The sequence below is a fragment of the Cynocephalus volans genome, chromosome 4 (assembly GCF_027409185.1).
Source record: "Cynocephalus volans isolate mCynVol1 chromosome 4, mCynVol1.pri, whole genome shotgun sequence".
Taxonomy (NCBI): Eukaryota; Metazoa; Chordata; class Mammalia; order Dermoptera; family Cynocephalidae; genus Cynocephalus; species Cynocephalus volans.
Window position 1 is genome coordinate 110,354,842 of NC_084463.1, and position 19,096 is coordinate 110,373,937.

Sequence of the window (19,096 nt, forward strand, 5' to 3'; positions counted from 1 at the left end):
TTTCATTATTTTGATTACATTAAGGTTTTGAAATGTCAAGCTAGTCAATGGATAATTTCACAGGATAGATTCTAATGATACACTTAATCTTATGCAAATTAATTCATATTGCAACATAAAGTTAAACAAAGGTAAACATCTATTTTAAACTTTAATTGTAAACAAAGTGATAGGAAATGTTTGGGGTACAGTATTTAAAAAAAAAAAGCTAACGCTCATACACAAGAGGATCACTGACAGAAAATGAAGTTGATATTTCTAAGATATTATGAAAGAAAAACTACATACCACAAAAATTAGGTACTACATATATGAGTACAGGGAACTTGAAGGGAAGAAGCAGTGTCAAAACACAGGCACGATCGTGGCGAATGAACTGCTATACTGGCTTAGGAAAGTCACTGTTTAGTCCTGAGAACTTAGCACCTTTCACCTTTTACCATACGGCTGGAAAAATATAGTCCATTACATGGGCTAATGTTACCTAAATAAATTTAACTTACTAAACAAATATTAGAAGGATATAAATGAAAGTAATATTTGTAAAAAGAAAAGTATACTTCCACAAAGAACTACACTATAGCATTTGAACAAATGAGGTAGTACCAATAATTCTTAAGCCAAAAAGAAAGATTACTATATTTCATGGCTACTTTTTGGAATCAAAAGGAACAATCCCTCCCCCCACCCCAATACCTAAAAAGAAAGACTATCATATTTTATTCATTAGCAGCCCTTTCATCTCATCAATACAAAACCTTATATTCTTCAAATAATGTTCTAAACTTTTTTACCTTAAAATAATTATAGGCTCACAAGAAGTTGTAAAAATAGTACAAAGAGGATCCATGTACTTATCACATAGCTTCTCCTACAGAAACATCTTACATAATCATAGTGCTTTATTAGAATCAGGAAATCAACTGTCATAATACAACAAACTAGACTATAAACCTTACCTGGATTTTATCAGTTTTCTTTAAGACATTTTTAATCATGTAACATTAATTTTCTTCATGACCATGATAGTTAAATTGATTATTTCATTTGACTGTTCTGTCTGAAATGCTCATTCTTAATTGTGGGCTGTGGTGCTTCCCATGCATGTATGTCAGTGGCATAGACTGAAATAGAAATCTATCTGTATTAGAACAGAAAAGTTCTTACAGTCTCCAAATAATACCACATACTTCATTGAAAGAGCAAAATCTTTAAGTATGTTTACAAACTTCTAATTCTAAAATCTCTTTAGCAGTATTTTAAATTTTCTTTAGGCTGAGCTATTAGAAAACACATATTTTCTTACAATGAGTCTGTTTACCATCTGCGAATTATTACTTTCTTTTGGAGAACACAACTTAATTCACATTTCATAATGATAAGGAGATCCATCACCAGGATGCTATAACACTTGTAAGTATATATGCATCTAATAAATCAACTTCAAAATACATCAAGAAAAACAGGGATAGAACTAAAATGAGAAATAGGCAATTCCACTATTATAATGGGAGTCTTTAACACATCTCCCTAAATAGCTAAAAAAAGAAGAGAGAAAAATCAGTAAAAAGAGATAATCCACAGAATGAGAAAATATTTGCAAATCATATGTCTAATAAGGGTTATTGCATACAGAATATATATAGAAAACTCTTTCAACTCAACAATAAAAAGATAAATGGCCCAATTTAAAAATGGACAAATAGGCATTTCTCCAGAGAAGATATGTAAGTGATGAAAAGGCACATGAAAAGATGCTCAGTATCATTAGAGGCTGTGGAGAAATCAGAATCCTAGACATTGCTGGTGGGAATGTAAAATGGCACAACTGCTTTGGAAAACAGTTTGGCAGTTCCTTAAAACATTAAACATAAAATTACCAGCAATTCCACTCCTAGGTATATAGCCAAGAGAACTGAAAACATATGTGTACACAAAAAGCTGCACACGAAAGCTCACAGCAGCATTATTCCTAATAGCCAAAAAGTAGAACACAAATGTCCAAAAACTGATGAATCAATAACAAAATGTGATATATGTATATCTATACAATGGAATATTATTTGGCCATAAAAAAGCAGTGAAGTACTGATATATGCTATAATGTGAACGAACCTTGAAAATATTATGTTAAATGAAGGAAATCAGTCACAAAAACCACATATTATGTAATTCTGTTTATATAATATGTCCAGAATAGGCAAATCTATGAAGATAGAAAGGAGATTACTACCTAAACCTGGGGAGGAGGTGGTTTGGGGAGGAAATGAGGAGTGATGGCTAATGGGTACAGGATTTCTATTTGGGTTATGAAAATGTTCTCAAATTAATCAATGATAATTGTTGAATAACTCTGTGAATATACTAAAAACCACTGAATTATACACTTTAAATAGGTGAATTTATGTTATATGAACTATATCTCAGTAAAGCTATGATTAAAAAAAGAAAAGATTCTATAGGAGCAGCAGTTAGGTTAATGATTACTTTTTGTGGGAGGTAGTGAATGGAACAGGGTTTCTGAGTGTTGATAATGCTCTGATTCTAGGTACATGAGTTTGTTCACTTTTGAATATTCATCAAGTTGTACACTCTTCTTTTTTGAGTCTTATATCTCGATAAAAGGTTTTACTTTTTTTTTTTTTTTTTGGTGGCTGGCCGGTACAGGGATCTGAACCCTTGACCTTGGTGTTAAAGGTTTACTTTTAAAACAAACAAAGGATCGAACAAACGGACAGACAAATACATACCAACAGGTGGACCTGCTGGCACAACACATTTCTTTTCCACTCGTGTAGCAGGAGGTGCATTCTGGTTCTTAGCAAGATTTTCCTGTATTAATTCCTGAACCCGGGCTTCATTAATCTTTGGGAAAGGAAGAATATGAACTCGCAAGTGGGATCCTTCTGTTGGGCGTGGAACTTTCTGGAATGCCATATGAGGGTTTGGATTCTCCTGCAACATCAGATATAGGTAAAATTATTCAAAAGATAACAATGGCAGACCAGCAGTTAGGGAGTGGGAGCTCAGAGGAACACAAACTGAAATCTGACAGATAAGTGGTGATATATACATTCATATATATGTCATAAAATACAGAGTACCAGAATCTTAATTCTTCTTATACAACTTAACAGCAGCATCTGATACAGCTTGTCACTTGTCTTCTTCCTCTTCTACTTTCTTCACCTAATTTCTAGGTCTTCTTGCTATGTCTTTGTTTCTCTTCTCCCTAATCTTTTAACTATGTGATTACCTCAGAACTCAATCCTTGGGCCTCTTTTCTATTAATACTTCTTTGGTGGTCACTTCCAGTCTCCTATCTTTAAATCATAAAAACACCAATGATTCACAAATTTTGACCTCCAACTGAGATTTCCCCTGAACTCTATACCCATATATTTAACCACCTATCTACACATATAATTTCCACTGGACTTAAAATAACATCATAAATTTATGTCCAAAATGAAGCTCTTAACCTTCACCCACCTTTCAACCTGCTTTATTTGGTCTCCCCACTTCAGCAGACGGCATATTTATTTTTTCTAATAACTCAGGTAACAAGCTTAGAGTCATCTTTAAAGCCTTTCTCTAACACCATATTATCCATTTCTCTGCAAACGATGTAAACATTACTTTAAAGTGTTTATAACCTGACCACTTTTCATCAACATCTTGGTTCAAGTCAATATCTGCCTATCACAATAATACAATAGTCTCCTAACTGGTGTCCCTGTTTCCACTCTTACTCCCTCCTTCAACACTGTAGACAGAGTGATCTAGTTAAAATATGTCAAATCATCACATAACTACTTTGTTCATTCGAATGGTTTTTCATCTCACTCAGAGTAAAAACCAAAATTCTTAAAATACTTTACATGGCCCTACAAGATGTGGCTTTTCTATATGACTATGTCCTACTACTGATCCTTTAATTCATTCTGTTCCGGACACACAGGCCTTTTAGTTCCTGCCTCAAGGCCTTTGAACTTAACTGTTCCCTCTGCCTGGAATGCCTGTGCCGCATGAATTTGCATAGCAGTCTCCCTCTCTTCCTGCATTTCTTTGCTCAAATGTCATCTTTCCTGTCCACCCTATGTAAAATTATTCCCCCCAACACAATCCCTATCCCCATTATATTTGTCTCTTTAGCACTTACCTCCCTCTCACTACTATAAATTTTATTTAATTTTTATTGTCTATTTTTCTCACTAAAATGAAGCTCCATGAGGGTAGATATTTCAGTCAATTAAAATTTTTTTCTTTTGTCCGCTGCCTAAACCTATTCCATGTAGAAACTACCTGGCACATAGCAGGCACTCTATACTGCATCTTAATGAGTGGGACGCACATCAGGATTGCCATAATTGAATTAAATGTGTCAGTTAATATTTTCACGGACTATTAGGGCTGGCAGGAACTTTTTATCTAGCCACCTGGTTAAGTAGGATTATATTTCAAATACTACAGGCAGGGTGAAATCCATCCTTTCTATATTAAGTGCTCTAGGGAAGGCTGCTTTAAAACCATTCTTAGACCAATTCTAGCATTTATTATCCTCTGCAACCAGAAAATTCCTTATTCCCACTGAACCTATGTTATTCATGATGTAGATTAAACTCAATACTAACCCCATACATCCTCCTGACAGTTAAAAATGGTCAACAGACATCATCTATCAGAGCTGCTCTCCCCAAGTCTTTTTGGTTATGTGGCCCAGACCCAAACAAAGAAAAGGTTGGGCTACAGATGATATAGTCAGCATTTCTCAACAATTCAATGGAAATAATACTGCTTTAAGTGTCAAAAGCCCTGGGTTCTATTTCTTGCTCTACTCCTTACTGTATGATGCTGGACAAATAACTTTGCCTAAGGTATACATATGCTTATCTTACAAGGTTCCAGAGAAAGCGAAATCAGATATAAACTTGTTCTTGCTAAAGTAGCCCTCATATACACATTGTATTTCCCCCTAAATCATTAGCAAAGACAGGCAAAATGAATAAGCAAAAATTGTTCTAAAATTCTGCCTGAGATTAACACCAACATCACTGGTCTGTAGTGTCTGAAATCACCTTTTCCAAAAAGTAGTATGTTCTCTGTTTTTTATGGATGATTCCTACCCATACATTTTGTCTTCCAAAAAATTATAAATATCAATTCTCTAAAACATATTGAGCACATTTTTTTTTTCAGGGTGGAGAGGTAATTCATATTGATCTTGAGGTCTGAATATTTGAAGTATATTCTTCACTACTTCTGTTTCTATTTACACTTATTTTCATTATAATAAAAATTAAAACTAAATATTTTTCCCATGAAGTAAATAATATTCATTATAACAAATTTTAAAATATGGTAAAATAAATGTAGAAATCTTTTTAAGTACCTTTTCTAGTTATATTTTATTTTTCTTTCTTAATATATACGTGTACCTCCTATCTTGTTTCATATCTAGTAAAAATCTCCAGAGTTTCTCCTATAATGTGACAAGTGTGTCCTAAACTTTATAGGGAAGAACAAAGACCCCAAAATAGTCAGGGAAATTCTGAAGAAGAGTAAGTGAGTCAAGCTTTCCAGATATTGAAACATATATTTTATTTTTTATTTTTATTTTTATTTTTCGTGACCGGCGCTCAGCCAGGGAGTGCACCGGTCATTCTTATATAGGATCCGAACCCGCGGTGGGAGCGTCGCCGCGCTGCTAGCGCAGCACGCTACCGAGTGCGCCACGGGCTCAGCCCAGATATTGAAACATATAAACCTTTAATAATTAATATTGCTATGGAACGGACTTGGCAAAGAAGTGGTTGGCATTCAGAGGGCTGGAGAGTCAGGTATTTTATTATGCTGGTGGGCCCAGACGAGCTAGTGCTCTAAGCTCTGAGCCCCAAGTTTAGGTATTATGGGGTTTATGTAGGCAAACTCTGCCAGGTTTTAGGTTTTACTTTCTTAGCATTCATGTAGCTAGTACAGTAATATGTTTCATTTCTCAGCATTCATGTAGCTATTGTGATAAGCAAGCACAGTTTACAGAAGTGGGAGTGCAGAGCAGTTGATTATCAGTAAAGCTTGATACAATAAAGGCAGAGCAAACTACTGAAAGAATTAATTTTGAATTTTTCCAATAATATAGTATGACAATTGGTATAAGTAAAAGGTTAAAAGGACAAATGGAATAGAATAGAGATCTCAGAAACAGACTGTGTTTGAAAATGTGATTGAGACAAGTAGCTTTAAAATTTAGGGGCAAAGGTTAAACAATTTGATGAGAGAGGTAGTATAACAAAGTACTTTTAGTTCATGGTCTCTGATTTCAGAATGCCTGGGTTCAAATCCCAGGCATTTGAACTCAGCCATCTTAGCCACTTACTAGTACTGTGACTTGGTACAGTGTCAATTCACTCACCCCTTTGAGTTTTAGTTTCTGCATCTGTAATGAAGATTCTTCTTTCATGAACTAAGAACCTGGATATGCTGCCCGAAAACAAAATTGGTTTGTCAACCAGGAGATAAGGGAACTCTGGATCGGGAACAAGAAGAGACCCCAGCCATTTAAATTCTGACAAAAAGAGCTTTATTCTTTTACTCTCTCCTTTTCTTCCCTCTCTTTAAAGTGACTGCCAGAAAGCTTGGTTAGGATTTGGCACTCTTACTGCAGCTGCAGTTGCAGTGGGTCGCCACATGCCCCCAGGCATTTGGCTGGCCCTCCAGCGGCTCCATCACCAGCCCAGGCGCACCTTGACTATGTTGAGAATCTTTTGTTTTGCTTAACTTCCAAAAGAATGGGCCATTTGCCTGAGGCAGTTACTTAGCAACTGTTTGGTCTTCTTTAAAAGTACTTTTCTTTTAGGCTTCCATTTCTATCTGGATTTTTGCTTCTCCCCAAGGAAACTGTTTAGGCAATTGAAACCCTTTCCCCTTGAACCTCTATGTGCTTCTCTTGTTAATGTTTTGCCAAAAGACTCTGAGGCCTCATGAGAAATGCAGCCATGGCACACCCCTGACCTCTTTTTTGGATCTGATGCCTTCCTCTTGGAGCTCCAAGAGTCAAATGGTTTTGGCTCTGTTCATTGGCTCAGCCCTTGGCTCAGTAACCCAGTTAAGGAAATCCTATGGTAGAGTTCTATGATTCTGTTTGATCTCAGCATCCATTTCTTTAAAAAAAAAAAAAAAAGAAATCTTTCTGGGTCTCCTCTGACACACTCAAACTCCTTGAAAAGGCTTGCTGTGCTTTGCAATGTTACTTCATTTACAGAGACATGACTTGAATCCAACTATCCTTTTTTAAAAAAACTACTGAGTTTTATATTTTATCTGTCTCATAATTTCTAGTGAGTTTTGTATTTTATCTGTCTCATTACTAACATTTTAAACAAAACCTACAAGGTCTTTGTTTCTGTGTCTATGTCTACATATGTACATACGTAAGCTGTATGTTATATCATCTACATGTTCATGTCTATTCATGTATTTGTGTATTGCCCACATGGCATCAAATTGGCTCATAAATAATGTGCACTGATTAACTGGATAAATGCAAATGCTTTCAAGTTCATGTGACTTTAGTTTTGGGCTCCACATGGCTGCCCTGAATGCCACATGGCTGCCCTGAATGCCACATGGCTCTGGATGCTACTGATAGGTTCTGAACATAACCAGCACCATTTTAGGCAAGGCCAAGCACAAAATGGCCCTGACCCCTCCCTCATTTCCCTTTATGAGAAACCTCATGATTTCTGAGAAACAGAAACCCTTTTGCTTCCGCAAGGGTGCAGTTCTCCACCCTGGTTGCATAGCTTCTGCATTAGCATAATGCCCCTCCTTGATTGTATCCGCCAGCCTTTGGGAGTTCATATAAGCTCTCCAACCCCCACATCTGGTGCTGCCCTCCATTTTGAGCACAGTCTGGCAGATACTTTTTCTTTAATTAAAGCTTGATCAGTACCCAGCATTTTGGCTCACTTTCTTTAATTTTGGGGCCAAAGCCTGGGAAGGGTCCTGGCTGGATCATCAGATGATCCCCTTTTGGGTTGATTGGCCACCCCAGCCTCCCTTCCTGGACCTGCTGAACTGTGTACCTCCAGGACTCTCTCCTTTTGCCGTTTCAGACCAACATATCCAATATTGGCCTCAATTCAGGGTGAGTCAGTGGGCCTGTGCTACTTCTATGGGTTCCCCCAACTACTTTCTTTCTACGACTACTGTCTACTTCCTGAAGACCAGGTGCCTGGCCGAGGGAACCTCTTGTGTCCCCCAGCTATTGGAGGATGCTCCATTAGCCGGTTGGTGGCTTCTCTCGCGAAAAGGAGGTGCATACCAAAGAGGATGCTTCTTGGTGTTACCCTTCTTCTACTGGGACTGATCATCCCCTTTCTCACCCTCAAAAAGGGATCCTCACAATCCAAACCTCCATGTTTTATGCCTCTGGGCTGTCTCCTAGCCGATTTACAATCTAATAGCTTCCAGGGAGACTTCATCATCACCCTCCTTCTACAAGGACTTGTTTCCTTTCTCACTCTCTACGTGGGATCCTTATGATCCAAACCACCACACTCTACACCCCTAGGCTGTCTCCTGGCCAATTTACAACCTCTTGGCCTCCAGGGAGACATTAAACCCTAATGTCTTATTTCCTATTGCAATCAGGTTTGGCCTAAATACAAACTAGACAATGGATCTCAGTTGCCAGAAGATGACTCTCGATTTAGATACTCTTAGAGATTTAAATAATTTTTGTCACTGAAATGGCAAGGCTGGAGAGATTCCTTATGTTCCAGCCTCCCTCTATCTTTGATTGCGTCCTCTTTGTCAAAACTGTCCTCTGTCTCAAATTCTCCTAGCTCATGCTTGACCTCTCCTTATGGACTTGGATCAATCTTTTAATCCATCAGACCATTCAGCTCCCTGACCACCTCCTTACGCCCCAGATCCTTCACCAGCCCCTCCACCTTTTTCCTCTTTCCCACACCTGGTCTCAAGATGCTCGTCCTCAGCCACCCAACTCCTTTTCTTTTCCCCCTTTGTCAGGTGGGGTTCTTTATACCCCCTCTGTGAAGTGGCAGGGACAAGGGAAATTGTCCAGGTCCACACCCCCTTTTCTCTTTCCAATCTCTCCCAAATTGAAAAACGACTGAGATCTTTCCAGTCCGACCCACACACATATCTTAAGGAATTCTGATCTCTCACCCAGTCTTATGATCTCACCTGGCATAATATTTTTATGATTCTCACTACTAATTTGTCCCCCGAGGACAGGGAACAGGACTGGGTAACTGCCCAACAACAGGCAGATGAGGTACATGCTCAAAATAATAGGCAGCCTGTCGGAACCATTGCCATCCCTTCCACAGACCCAAATTGAGACTACCAGGCTGGCCATGGGGTCTGGGATCTCCAGGATAACATGATTACACACCTACTTCATGGCCTCCAAAAGGCTACCCACAAGTCTGTCAATTATGAGAAGTTTAGAGAAATCACAAAAAGATCCACTGAAAATCCTAGTGAATTCCTAACCCCCTTCTCTGAAGTTTCACACAAATACACACATATAGATCCAAACAACCCAGCAGGCATGGCCTTCTTACACTCTCACTTCATTACCCAATCAGCCCCTGACATTTGAAAAAAACTAAAAAAACTTGAGGATGGTCCAAATATGACCCAACGAGACCTCCTCAACACAGCTTTCAAGGTTTTTAACAATAGGGAGGAGGAGGAGAAAAAGGACCAGGCCAAATACCAAAAGAGATCAGGCCAAATACCAGCTCCTGGCTAATGTTATCCATGGTTCACATACTCCAAAGCTGGCTACCACTAGGGGCAAGCCAACTGGCAACTGCTTCAAATGCAGTCAACCGGGCCACTGGGTATGGCCCTGTCCTAACCCCAGGCTTCCTCCTGGGCCCTGTCCTCACTGCAAACAGCCAGGTCACTGGGGGTTGACTGTTCCACTTGCCAGAGAGGGAGTGGCCCAGTCCCTAACCCACAACCTTTAGCTCTATGGCCATTCCTACTGGAGCTTCTCAGCTTTGCCCAGGAGGAGGAATGACGATGCCCAGGGCCCGAGGCTCCCATGGAAATCACCATGAGTGAGCCCAGGGTAACTCTCCTTGTAGCAGGTAAGCCGATCTCTTTTGTCATCGACATGGGGGCCACTTACTCTACCCTTCCTGAATATGCAGGACCAACAACCCCATCCTCTATTACAATAGTAGGGGTCATGGGATCAGAATACAACCCATGGATCACTCAACCCCTTTCCTGCACCCTACATCACACCCAATTCACACACAAATTTTTAATAATGCCTCAAGCCCCATCCCCTTATTGGGGCAGGACAGCCTTTCCAAATTCAAAACTCTCCTTACCCTAAACATTTTAACTCTGGCTATAATACTCCTGTTACAGGCCGCCCCAGACCTGGGCCCTGAAACCTCTACCCTCCTCTTTCCCCCCGACAAAGTTAATCCTATAGTATGGGATACCTCCTCACCCCCCATTGCTACTCATCACCCTCCCATCTTTGTGAGGTTGTGGGATCCTTCTTCTTTCCCTAATGTCCCACAATACCCCATCACTAATAAACACCTAATAGGGTTAAAGCACCTTATAAACAAACTCCTTTCTTCTCATGTTCTACGACCCACCCATTCACTTTGTAACACACCCATCCTTCCAGTTATAAAGCCTAATGGCTCATACCGTTTAGTTCAAGACCTCAGGGCCATTAATGCAGCTGTTTTAACCATAACCCCAATTGTTTCTAACCCCTATACTCTTCTATCCACAATCCCGACAACAACCTGCTTCTTATCTGTATTTTACCTTAAAGATGCCTTTTTTTCTATTCTCTTACACACTTCCTGTCAAAACCTGTTCACCTTCAATTGGACTGGTCTTGATATGTGTTGTTCCCAACAACTCACCTAGACAGTACTACCTCAGGTGTTTTGGGACAGCCCCCCCTTTTTCGGCCAGGCCTTAGCTCAAGACATATCTGAACTTCCTCCAACCTTTAGCACTTTAATACAATATGTGGATGACCTCCTCCTTTGTAGCCCCTCCTATGAGGATTCACAGGCCCACACTGTTGCTCTCCTTAATTTCTTGGCCTCCAGGAGATACTGAGTGTTCCCCAGCAAGGCCCAAATTTCTTCCCCTTCAGCTACCTATTTGGGAGTCCATCTCACTCCCAACACCAGAGTAATAACAATGGATTGCAAGAGTCTAATTTCTGAACTCCCGACTCCTACCACAAAGGGTGAAATCCTTTCTTTCTTGGGGCTTGCAGGGTATTTTCATCTGTGGGTTCCTAACTTTGGCGTGCTAACAAAACCACTTTATGAGGCATCCAAAGTGGATCCTGCCATTCCCTTAGATCCCACAAAGCCCCTTCATTCTCCCTTCCAGCAATTAAAAGATGCTCTCCTCACAGCCCCAGCTCTATCCCTCCCAAACTTATCTCATCCTTTTATCCTGTATGTCATCAAAACCCAAGGAATGGCAGTCAGGGTTTTGGGACAAGAGGCAGGAGATATTTTCTCCCTGGTTGCATACCTCTCTAAACAATTGGACACCACAGCACAAGGATGGGCTCCCTGTTTATGGGCCTTGGCAGCAGCTGCCCTTTTAACACAAGAAAGCTCTAAATTAACTTTTGGACAACAGTCATTTGTTCCCCCCATCATCTTCAAGACCTTCTCAGCTATAAGGCCATGTCAATTCTCTCCCCTTCCTGCCTGCAACTTACCCACCTTACCTTCATTGAAAACTCCCAGTTCTCCTTTAAACCTCGCCCTTCCTTAAAGCCAGCCACTCTCATCCCAAAACACTCACGACCCTTAGAACACAACTGCATAGAGGCTTTAGACTTCTTTTTCAATCCCTTTCCACAAATCTCCCTATATCCCATTATGTGACCCCAACATACATGGTTCACAGATGGGAGTGCCACCTCCATGCCTGCCCCCCGGGCGGTTTATGCCATAGTAAATCTAACACAAACTATTGAGGCTGCCCCCCTCCCCCAACACCACTTTCCAACAGGCAGAACTCATTGCCCTCACCCACACTCTCACTATGACAAGTAACAAACGAGTCAGTATATACACTGACTCTAAGTATGCTTACCACATCCTATACTCCTGTGTGGCTATATGGAAGGAGAGAGGATACATGACCACTCAGGGAGGGCCCATAAAAAACGGACATCTTATCAAGATATTTCTTGAGGCTGCACAACTCCCAAAGGAGGTTGGGGTTATACACTGCAGAAGACACCAAACCTCCAATGACCACATAGCCAAGGGAAACAAACTGGTGGATCTAACCACAAAACAGGCTGCTCAATCACCAGGCCCCCACTCTTCCTCTCCTGCTCAGGTCCTTCTCATGGCCCCTACACCCTTACCCCAATACACACCCCAAGAAATACAACACCTCCAACAGTTGGGAGCACAGACAAAGGACAACTGGTATACTCTCTCCGGTCACTATGTCCTCTCTCCCATATAAGCTGACCAAATCCTTTTAGATTTCCATAATTCAGTTCATATAGGCTATGAACTCCTACTATGCATTCTTTAGCCCTTATATTACTCTCCCCACACGGCCAAGTTACTAAAACAAATCACTCAAAACTGTCCTTTGTGTACTTGTTGCTCCAGTCAAGGTGGCCTGCAAGTTCGGTCCTTTCCCACCCACCAGGCCAGAGGGTACACTCCTGGCCAGGATTGGCAAATTGACTTTACTCACATGCTTCCCCACAAAAGGACACGCTATCTTCTAACCTTATTAGATACCTTTTCAGGATGGATTGAGGCTTTTCCCTGCACTTCAGAGGATGCTACAGCAGTAGTGCATGCTGTCACCTCAGACATCATCTTTCATTTTGGCTTGCTCACCAGTCTCCAGTCTGATAATGGCCTGGCATTCATTTCCCAGATTACACAACTCACAGCATAGGCATTACATATTAAATGGGACTTACACATACCATATTGGCCTCAGTCATCAGGAAAAAGCCAACCACCTCATAAAAACACACCTCACCAAGCTGTCCATGGAACTTCACCTCCCTTGGACCCAACTTCTCCCTTTAGCACTCACTCGCCTGCGAGCTGCCCCCTGCAAGCCCACAGGCCTCAGCTCCTTTGAGCTTATGTGTGGTAGACCCTTCACTCTCACCCCTCTCCCTTCCAGCTCATCGCCCTTAGGCCAGTATCTCCCTACTCTTTTGCTCATTAGGGATCTTCTTCAGGAACAGGCCAACCTTCTATTACCTCATCCTTTCCCCACCACACCCTCAGACTTTAAACGGAGCCCGGGACAACAAGTGAATATTAAAACCCGAATCCCAAAGCCCCTCTCACAATGCTGGGAAGGGCCTATACAGTACTTCTCACCATCCCCACAGCAGTAAACATACTAGGAAAGGCCCCTTGGTATCACTTATCCTTGGTAAAACTAGCACCTGAGACTTTACCCAAAGAATCTGTTAACACCAAGCCAGAGGGTTCCTTCTGCTCAACCCCCAACCCAACACCTCCTTACATTTCATCCATTTTAGGACCCACAAAATTGAAAATCCCCAGGACTTCTGCTCTTCCCCTAATCTCAGAAGAAGGATGATCTTTCCCCCGGCGATTATCCTTTCACTCTTGCAGGCCCACTTCATGTCCTTCACACAGGAGCTGCTCCAAGACTGTGCCCAACCTGCCACCTCCAGTGTTGAAGATATCCTTGAGTGGGTAACTGAATTAGCCTGGCAAGGCGCCCTCTGCGATCACACTGCCAGGAGACGAGGTTACCCTCTACTTCTTTTTCCTACTATGCACCCTCTCAACCTCTCAGTCCCTGAATGCTGGCTTTTTCTCTTCCTCCTGCTTTTTTTCTTAACAGAGACATATGCCACACCCTGTTCACAATGTATAACCAGGGTCTCGGTGGGTGAAAGGACACTTTCCAACCTCCCAGGTCTGCTACCCAGAATCCTCAGCGGAACCCTACAAGACACATTCATATCCCTGACATATGTTCCCACAACATGCTATAACCAGACAACTGCCACAACATGTTCCTACGGGGGTAAAAACTACTGGATAGCTCTTTCCAAAGGGGATTCTGCTGGAGCCCAGTGCCCCCCCCAACAAAAACATTTCTGCTTCACCCAAACCACTCTATAGCGATGGGGGAGGACTTCAGGACAAAGCACGTTGGACCCCTGACCATGATGGGACTTATCCTTCTTCTTGGTCCCTGCCTCTTCCGGTGTTTCTCTAAGTTTCTTACAGGAACATATGCAGGCCTTCACCAATCAAAAGGTCACTGAATTCTTCATAGGAGGAGGATACCAGCCCCTCAGAATTAGTGATCCTTCCACGGAAGAATACAATCTCCCCACATGAAACCAATATCCCACCACTTAATTGTTTTATTTATTTTTTCATATCTTCTCCTATCTCCAGCAGGAAGTAGCTTCAGAAAAATGAGACCTTCGCCCCTTTTCTTTTCTCCCTATACTTAAAAGGGGGAAATGATAGGTTCTGAACACAACCGGCGCCATTTTAGGCAAGGCCAAGCACAAAATGGCCCCAACCCCTCCCCCACTTCCCTTTATGAGAAACCTCATGACTTTTGAGAAACAGAAACCCTTTTGCTTCCGCAAGTGTGCAGTTCTCCACCCTGGTTGCATAGTTTCTGCATTAGCATAATGCCCCTCCTTGATTATATCAGCCAGCTTTTGGTGCCCTACAGTTCATATAAGTTCTCCCACCCCAACATCTGGTTCTGCCCTCCATTTTGATTGCAGCCTGGCAGATTCTTTTCCTTTAATAAAGCTTGATCAGAACCAGACATTTCAGCTCACTTTCTTTCAGCCACATGGGTATTTGGGATCCAGGATGGCTAGGGAAAAAGGGACCTATGTCAAGTATCTCAAAGGCCTTAGTTAATACTAGTTGATAAAGGTGTAGCTTGGTATAAGTAAATTAGACAAATATAAATGGGTTAAATGCTTATAAATGAAATCATCATAATTTCAAACTTTTCAGTTATTTGAAATCTTAAAGTCATATTACATTAAATTAAGTAACAGGTGACCATAAATGTCTGAGGTGAGGTGTTTCAATACAGAAAACTTGTTTATTTTATGTGATATATTAAAAGCTAAATATATTTGGATCTGCTAAAAAAAAATTGAAAGCATGTCTTTTCAGAAATCAGAAATGGTTTTTAGCTACAAATATTAATATAAAACAGTTAAAAATTGCTTGCTTCTGACGTTTTTCACTGGAATTTAGGGTCACTGAGAGTTAATTATAGTTAATACACATAATTCAAGCTGCTAGGTATAAGAAGATTTTGTACACAAAATGTTTAAAGAAAGTAGAATGTGATAAAAGTAAAATGTGTTTTCGGTAAAGATTGTAGAAGGCATGAAGATGTAATATGGTTTTTGTTAAAACAAAAATTTGTCTGCTTTAGAAGTATTTAAAGGGTTTGTAAGAGCTTGTAAAAAGTTTATAATAATCTTATGTGGTCAAAACTAACTGAGATTAGATAGATTGTTTATAAGTTTTTATTAAAATTAGCTGTAATATTAACAGTATACTGGTACAAAAAGTAAAATTTGGTTTCCTTCTTTTAAATAAGATTTTCATGTAATATTAATAACAGATAATAAAAGACTTGTGTTCACCTTTTGAGTAAACTACAAAAAAAAGTAAACGATAAATAGGAGATATTTTCCATAAAATTCAAGAAGACCCAGGATTGCTGCCTCATGACTTTAACCTTTGCTATAGAGACCTTTGGAACTACTTAGCATGCCAAGTTTTGGGCTGGGAAACCATACATATCTATTTGGTAGAAATAGCTGGGGCTCAGACTGGGCCTTGTGTAATCTGCTCTGACAAATGGACCCCCCTACCACTTGTAGCCCTTACTTTCAATGTTCTACTGAAATCTTTGGTAAAAGGGCTGTTGGGAAAATAGAATAATCGGGCCCCCTTGCCTTAGGCACAGTTGGGGGTGGTGTGGCACACTCTTTGTAAGCAAGTTGTGCGTGGGTGGAGTTAGTGCACATGCACAGCACCGCCACTTGGCTGGCGTCTGCCTCAGGCGTCTGCTGCATGCAACCATACTCTCAAACCTACGGCTCCAAGGACCTTTTGGCCGGTTAACTAGCTCATAGACCTGCGTGTGAGGGGTCTGGTGTCCCAGGCTGGTGTGTGAAGGGTTTGTGACCCAGTCTGGACAATGGGCTTGAGGGATCTGTGAGCTCCAGACCCAGCCCTAGCTCGACAGTTGGCCCAGTCGGCAGGATTATGGGCAGGTAAAAGAGCTCGATGAGGGCTAGCCTGTTTTGACTTCTATGCAGATGCCCAGTTGAATAGCCTGCACCCTAGTCCCACACTTAACCTTATTGTGGGGTACCAGCTTGATCATGAGAAAAGAGTCTACAGCTAGGGATACCCCTGTGGGATGCCTAGGGATGAGGGGATGGAGCATTGAGCTCCTCTGACTTGGAGATGTCCAGGGACAAAATGGCCTCATCAGAGAGGGATGCCTTCTGATGGGCCCCAGTCATAGATGGCCAAGGGATGCCTACCCATCTATTGAGCAGAGAGCATACCAGGAGAAGGATGCTTGGTCCTTGGTAACTGACTTCTTTCTTTTTTTTTTGGCTTTTTCTCATGCCCATAGGGGGACAAGATGGGAAATACTCTAGCAATCCTTGAACAGTCACCCTTGGGGTGCATATTAAGAATCTGGAGCTACTTTAAATGGTTTGAAAAGAAAAAAAAATAAATAAATAAAACAACTCATATTTTTCTACAGTGTGGCTTCGCCCAATGTAAGTTAGATGATGGAGAAAAATGGTCCCCAAATGGCTCTCTAAATTACAACATCATCCTACAATTGGATCTCTTATGTCGCAAGGCCCATAAGTGGAGGGAGGTCTCATATGTCCAGGATTTTATGGCCTTATATCAGGATCCAAAACTAAAGGGAAATAGTCTGATTTGCTATGCAGGAATCCAAGTGAAGCCTACCTGTCCCCCACAACTGACATCCTTGATGACTATCCCTCCCCAAATAGAGTTGCAGGGCTCATTTAGAAACACTGTATAACATTCTGAGCTAAAGATGAAAGGTGGGATGTTTCTTGTAGTGACTGAAACAGTATCAATTTATAGCCTACCTAAGACATAGCCTAATGGTTTAAAAAGAGTGACTGTAGCAGCCAAATTAATGGGGACATGAGGGATGGCCTCTCCTTTCTCTGTTTCCTTACCGTATGTTTCACCTCCTCGTATACAGAATCTCATGTGCTTTGCAGCCTTCCTCACTTTTCTGTAGTATCCCTTTTCATGCATCTTTTCTATAACACTCTTTCTATGGTGTTTGTTTGTTAAATGGTAGCATTTGGGTATGAAAAATGACTCAAGGATGAAAAAAGCCAGCATTTTGTGTGTTTGGGAAAGTTCTGCATGCTTGGGTTTGAGTAACTAAGTTTGTGTCTTTTGGTTGCTAAAAACCTGATGACCAAAAAGAAAATTTGTTTTCACTCTCTGAATTCCTTTAGACAGGCTCGAAAAAAAAAAACTGTTAAAATTGGCTACGTCTCTGGACAAAATACGTCTATCTGTACACAGAGTTCTGCAAGTGTTAAAGCAGAAGGCTAAGGAAGAATCAGACCCCAAAGAATAAATGTTTTTAGAATTATCAGCACATATCTTTGTCTGTGTTTACTAATCAAAGAGTATTACATTTGTCTTTGCTAGAGGCTTTTAAGATTCAAGTTGTGAACCCAGCCAAAACCAAAAAGATAATTCTGTATGTAATTCTTAAGCAAATGAGGCCAATTTAGTATTGAAAAACAAAAAAACAAAACAACAACAAAGAACAAGTATGCAGGAAAAGAGGAGCTATGAAGAAAGTTATGAATATCAAGATGTAGTTGTGGTTAGCAAGGTTAAAAAGAAAAGAGAATATACTTTTGTGTGACAAAGCATCTGGTGCAATGAATTTTGTCCTAGAGTAAAATGACTGGCTATTTAGGAAGTAGGAAGTATAGGACAAAAACAGAAAGTCTGAGTAAGTCGTGATAAGGATTTGTGAAGGGTAAATTTATAAAAGAAAATTTTTAAATGGGCTAAAATTAAAAGTGAATTATGTATAAATTTTTCTAAAAATTGGATATTAACATCAAAAATACTCTGATGCAGGACTAGAGTTTGCTCTCCTAAGTTGGACCAACAAAGTTTTCGGGAAGCACTGAACTGCACTTAATAGAAAACTGTGAAAGTTTGTGTTTTGTTTTCAACTTTTAGGTAACTGGCCTAGGAAATGCATTACATTTTTTATCAAGACAATTTCTTGCACTTTGTGCCTTTGAAATCTTTTGTCACTTTCATTTTATCTTATGGTGATTAGTGATCCTATTTAACTAAGTGTTTCAAACCTTTGTTATTTGACAAAACTTCCCAAAACCAAATTCTGAAAATTCAGTCTTTTGACTTGAATTAACTTTGAAAGGATACAAGGGTCCTGGAACTTCTCAAAGGATATATATATAAAAGAGGTATTAAAACCAATTGGCTTACTTGATAGATTAAACTATATGGGAAGTATTGTCAAAACAAGAAATAATATTTGATCTTCTTTGTGTTATACTGAGATGTTATTAATATGTGTTCCAAAACTGTATAAGGTTCCTAGAAAACTGGTGTGTCTAGGTATAAATGCTATCAGTCATAATTTTGGTAATTTGAAATTGCTTTACGCCACAGAAATAACCACATTTCCTTGTCATGGTCATTTTAAAGTCTTGTTGCCCACAGTCAGTGAAAATGAAAAGAACTCGTAAGCATAGGTTTCAAATAACTTTAAGATCTATGGACAAGGTAAAAGTTTTTCAGAACTCTAATAAGAAACTGATGGATTTGTGAAACTACCAATCAAGATCAGGCAAACTAAGTGCTCAATAAACATAATATTTTCTAACTTTTGTTTTTGGTTCTTTATGTAAACGTCTTGTTTTCTAGATTTAAGGAAACTCCTTCTCTCTTAAGCTATCTATAAC

The 19,096-nt window shown here is 40.2% G+C and overlaps 1 protein-coding gene across 4 annotated transcripts in view; it reads right to left on the reverse strand.

Moving 5' to 3' along the window:
* Positions 1 to 19,096, reverse strand: part of SBF2 (SET binding factor 2) — a 465,129-nt gene that overhangs the window by 163,985 nt on the left and 282,048 nt on the right. For all 4 annotated transcript variants that reach the window (XM_063093054.1, XM_063093057.1, XM_063093056.1 and 1 more), the window contains exon 14: positions 2,751 to 2,955. In XM_063093054.1, the coding sequence (XP_062949124.1) occupies positions 2,751 to 2,955 (205 nt within the window). The remainder of the gene's footprint in view (positions 1 to 2,750; positions 2,956 to 19,096) is intronic.